Source organism: Panicum hallii, chromosome 8 (genome assembly GCF_002211085.1).
Source record: "Panicum hallii strain FIL2 chromosome 8, PHallii_v3.1, whole genome shotgun sequence".
NCBI lineage: Eukaryota > Viridiplantae > Streptophyta > Magnoliopsida > Poales > Poaceae > Panicum > Panicum hallii.
In genome coordinates this window covers 13,466,305-13,471,877 of record NC_038049.1, presented here as the reverse complement: position 1 = coordinate 13,471,877, position 5,573 = coordinate 13,466,305, and the positions used below count along the sequence as shown (strand labels likewise).

The window sequence follows — 5,573 nt, the reverse complement described above, 5'->3', positions numbered from 1 at the left end:
CAAATTGCTTCTTTGCTAAGCTCAGAAGGCTGCCTTGGATATATAGTTCGATTCCAGGCAACTTCCCACTGGTCCCGGCGTGGAAATGTTGCATCTGGTAACGGATCTGGATCTGGCCCTAGTGCTCGATCTCTTCACAATTCAATTTGACTTTTATATATATTTAGCTCAAAATTTTATAAGATTAGAGTCTAACCCTTTCAGAGCTCGGCCCTTAAATTATACTGGGTAAAATTTGAGACCCTTTACCACCCCTAGGTACTATACACTCCTGAAGTCCTAGGAAACTTTTTGCGGTCAAACTTTCTGCATCCACGCGCTAATACTAGTTTTGAAAAGAAAACCTACTAGCAGTACTACTAGTAGTAGTTTTGACCAGGATTTGAATTTTTTTAAAAGCTGGATTTGGAATTTGGAACCCCTAATTCAGACTGAACCATATGCGTGATTATGCTGAAAAAAGGGAGTTATATATATTATGTAATACTAGCATACTACAATAGAGACTGCAAGTGCACACTGACCAATAATTGCAGACCAGTAGACTTCGGAGTCACAAACGGTCAAAGATATTGATTAATAAAGTAGACTCCTCATGAGAATATTTGTGGCTACGGTCGAAGCCTAAGACGAACCTTCCAACCTAGGGTTGGTGGGGTCAACACAACTAGGAGGACTTGTGGGTCAACACAACTGCAATACGTCTTGGCAATAACAGACACGGTTTAGGTGGCCTATATGGATGGCAGAAGAAAGATCAACATTAGCTCAACATGTCCTATGGCGCATCATCAACCGCAGCAAGCAAGTTAGCAAGTGTTCATCCGTGTGGAGAAAGAAAGATGCCTCATGTAGCAACCCGTAAGCTCTCTATCTCACTCCTACTTGTTCCAATCCTCATCCATTTCTTGAGCAAGGGTCGCCATGTCAATTCCTTAGCTGAACCAACTCCAGTACTCCATAACGAATCCGATGAGCATGCCCTCCTCTGCCTCCGGTCCCAGCTTTCTGACCCGTCAGGAGCCTTAGCCTCATGGAGGAATAATACATCTCGCAAATTCTGCGAGTGGTATGGGGTGACATGCAGCGCACGACATGCATCGCGAGTCATTGCATTGGACCTGGAATCATTGAACATCTCTGGCCAAATATTTCCTTGCATCGCCGACCTCAATTTCCTCACGAGAATTCACATGCCAAATAACCAACTGAATGGACACATCTCGCCTGAAATTGGCCGCTTGACTCGCCTTAGGTACCTCAACCTCAGTATGAATTCCCTCAGCGGTGAGTTACCAGAAACAATGTCATCTTGTTCCCGCCTCCAGATTGTCGACCTGGTTAGCAACTCTCTGGAAGGTGAAATACCACCTAGTCTTGCACAGTGTTCAGCTCTTCAGCAAATTATTCTCGGCAATAACAATTTTCATGGCAACATCCCTTCGCAGTTTGGTTTGCTTCCCAACCTTACTGCACTATTTATCCCAGGCAACAAGCTCACTGGCATCATTCCTACACTTTTGGGGAGTAGTAAGTCTCTCAAATGGGTCAATCTCCAAAATAATAGCCTCACCGGAAGAATACCCCCAGATATGTTCAATAGCACATCACTTATTTATATAGATCTCTCACACAATGAACTTTCTGGATCTATCCCTCCTTTTTCACAAACATTCTCACCACTACAATACCTTAGCCTAACCACAAATAATCTCTCAGGGGAGATCCCTACCTCTATTGGTAACCTTTCTTCCCTAAACGTGCTACAAATGGCTCAAAACAATTTAGAAGGAAGCATTCCAGAGAGCCTGGGTAGAATTGGTAGTTTGCAGGAAATAGACCTGACTTACAATGACTTGTCAGGACTTGTTCCATCTGCAATTTATACAATTACGTCTCTTAGTTATCTTGGCATTGGTGCCAACCAATTCGTTGGGAGAATTCCGATTGATATTGGCTACACCCTTCCAAGACTCACACATTTGATACTAGAAGGTAACCGATTTGAAGGATCTATTCCCATCTCACTGGCCAATGCTTCGAGCCTTGAAGTTTTAGATCTTCGTAGCAACGCATTCACAGGTCTTATACCTTCATTTGGACCCCTGCGCAACTTGATTAATCTGGATCTGGGCGCAAACAGGCTTGAATCCGGAGATTGGACTTTCTTGTCCTCTTTAACAAATTGCACCAAATTAGAGACATTGTGGCTGGATCGAAATAACCTCCAAGGAATAATCCCTACTTCTGTTGCCAACCTTTCAAAAAGCTTGGAAATACTTATTCTAATAGAAAACCAGTTGACTGGTGGTATACCTTCAGGGATTGGGGAACTCACTAGCCTCACTGCCCTTCAAATGGATAAAAACTTAATTTCTGGTCATATTCCTGACTCGCTTCGAAATCTTCAAAACCTGTCCATCCTAAGCTTATCCCACAACAAACTTTCGGGAGAAATTCCACTATCATTAGGGAAGCTAGAGCAGCTCACTAACCTTTATCTAGAAGAAAATTCTTTGATCGGGCACATACCATCTAGTTTAGCAAGTTGCAAAAATTTGCTGAGACTCAACCTCTCTTGTAATGACTTCAGTGGAAGTATTCCAAAGGAGCTCTTTTCCATCACTACACTTTCTGAAGGCCTAGACTTGTCTCATAATCATCTCACTGGATGCATACCTATGGAGGTTGGTAGACTGATTAATCTGAATTCACTTAGTATGTCCAACAATCAATTATCAGGCCAGATTCCCTCCACCCTTGGTGAGTGCGTTCTTTTGGATTCTCTGCACTTGGAGGAAAATTTTCTAAATGGAAGCATACCAAGATCTTTCACCAGGTTAAGAGGAATTAACAAGATGGATCTGTCCCAAAACAACTTGTCTGGCCAAATTCCAGAATTTTTCAGGTCCTTTAGCTCATTGCAGATTCTCAATCTGTCCTTCAATGATCTTGAGGGACCAGTCCCTCAAGGTGGTGTGTTTGCCAATTCAAGTGCTCTGTTCATCAAAGGAAACAAGAACTTGTGTGCAAATTCTCCAATGCTGCAAGTACCACTTTGCACAGCATCAGCACCCAAAAGAAAGAAAACATCCTACATTCCAGCTGTCGTAGTTTCACTTACTACTATGGCTGTAGTTGCCATGGCATGTCTTGCAGTAACGATTCTGAAAAAGGATAAGGAAGCTAAACAACCCAACAACCAATCATTCAAGCAGTTCAAGATTTTCTCATATGATGACATATTTCAAGCAACTGATGGTTTCTCTTCAGCCAATCTTGTTGGTTCTGGAAGATTTGGATTGGTATACAGAGGTCAGTTTGATTTTGAGGAAAACCCAGTCGCTATAAAAGTCTTCAAGCTTGACCAATTTGGAGCATCAGATAACTTCCGAGCCGAATGCGAGGCATTGAGATACATTCGTCACCGTAATCTTATTAGAGTGATTAGTCTATGTTCGACCTTTGATACAACCCGAAATGAATTCAAAGCACTTATTCTTGAGTACATGGCTAATGGTAACCTGGAAAACTGGATCCGTCCGAAAGGGTACGAACAAAGCACCAAAGAACCATTGAGTTTAAGATCACGAATAACAGTAGCTGTGGATATTGCTTCAGCATTAGACTATCTTCATAATCGATGCACTCCTCCTGTGGTACATTGTGATCTGAAACCAAGCAATGTCCTTTTGGATGATGAAATGGTTGCATGTCTCAGTGACTTTGGCCTTGCAAAATTCCTTTCCTGTGACTCATCAGAAGGTTTAAATGATTTGTCAAGAAATGCAGGACCTAAAGGGTCTGTTGGATACATTGCACCAGGTAAAACATCTAATGCTTATTTTATTCATACAAAATGTTTCAGTGTTATTTCCATATACATGGTGTGCTGGTATAATTATTCCAATTTTCAAAAAAGAAATGGACATTTCTTAAGGAACTTTGCACAATATTGCAGAGTATGGCATGGGGTGCAAATTATCATGTGAGGGTGACGTCTACAGCTACGGGATTATTCTTCTACAGATGGTCACCGGAAAGAACCCGACTGATGATTTGTTTAAGGATGGTTTAGACCTTCATAACTTCGTGGAGTCGTCAATTCCACATGACATTGGTGAGATTGTCGAACCTAGTCTCACCAAGTATAATAAAGGTGAAGAAGCAGAGCAAGCCATGGTTGGAATGCAAACTTGTGTCCTGCAATTGGCTAAACTTGGTGTAAAATGCTCCAAGATATCACCAAAAGATCGGCCAACAATGGAGGATGTTTATGCTGAAATCACGGCTATCAAAGAAGAGTTATTTGCATTGTACAATTATGGAAGCAGATAAGCTGTGATATTTATGGCCCAGTTGCCCACTTAAAGAGCGGACAGTGAGCCTATTCTTAGACGGCCTGGTTCTGCTTACGGCTTATGACTTATGGGCATGGCTGTAGTTGTTTTGCCACGAAAGATCAATCAAGGCATAACCAAAATGGTGTAACCACAAACTCGGAAAGATTAGGTCCATGTCTTTTGAATCATGTGGGCATTAGTCCGCAAATATGCAATTCCATTTCTACATTTTACCAATGAGAGCCCATTCCCCTAACTTTATAACTCTGTTTGATCTATGCAATTCATTGTGCTGCCCTGAAGATCCTCCCACAACTCAGTGAATGAAACGATTCAATATGCTCATAATTAATGGGCTACAATATATACCTCACGGAGGGTACTCAGCAGTAGAAACATTCAATAAACTAATATCTGTAACATTGTTTTCCTAAAAAAGGATTATTAATTACTGCAATCTGAAGCGCTATTCTACATATTTGGTGTATCGGTTATTTGATCTACATTCAGCAATAAAATTACTAACCAAACTGACTAGAAATTACTAAACCGAATATGAACCACGTTCAGTAAAGGCTGTTGTAATCGTGCGTAGTAGTTATACTAAATATTGGTCTAAAAAAAGTAATTACTAAATATTTATCAAATCATTAGTTAAGTGTAACAACACCTAGGATGTAGAATAGTGTTGGTGTTTCGTTCACCGGCTAATAAATTTAGCGCCGCGCTTCTTCGTGGCTCAATGGCTAACAATCGAGGCAAGGGTTTAGATTGATTCGGGCAATTGCCCTACGTCCAGTATGGGGTGGTGTTTTTCTATTCCTCACGTTCGAATGCTGGGTGCTTACAACGGGGCGCTTGCAAGCGTTGTGCGTGTGTATGTTTTTCGCGTGTCCTTAAAGAGAAGGCCCGGCTCCGCCTTATATACGTGGTGGGCTGGACTACATTGCCTGAGAGAAGGGGTGTCCCGAGCCCCAGGGCCGACGCCCTTGGAGCGAGGTTGGCTGATCTACACGTGTCTGTCTGCGGACCCTCTGACGGAACATTCTCTGCCGCTTCCGTATCGTGACCTGTCTGCCTAGATCACGGTGCCGCCTGACACGTCCTTGGGTCCGCGCGCCCCTCCCTGCGCTATGGATGGCGCCGTCGTACTTGCAGCACGCCCCCATCCTGATGCGTTGTAACACCCTAATTTTCAAATTAGAAACCTAAACAAATTTTGCTAGATTC

At 42.4% G+C, this 5,573-nt stretch overlaps 1 protein-coding gene across 1 annotated transcript; it reads left to right on the top strand.

The window, feature by feature from the left end:
- The first annotated feature begins 710 nt into the window (after positions 1 to 710).
- On the top strand, positions 711 to 4,599 carry LOC112903082 (receptor kinase-like protein Xa21). Its single transcript, XM_025972297.1, has 2 exons — positions 711 to 3,825; positions 3,962 to 4,599. The coding sequence occupies exons 1-2, from the start codon at positions 774 to 776 to the stop codon at positions 4,336 to 4,338; spliced, it is 3,429 nt and encodes a 1,142-aa protein (XP_025828082.1). The 5' UTR covers positions 711 to 773; the 3' UTR covers positions 4,339 to 4,599.
- The last annotated feature ends 974 nt before the right edge of the window (positions 4,600 to 5,573 follow it).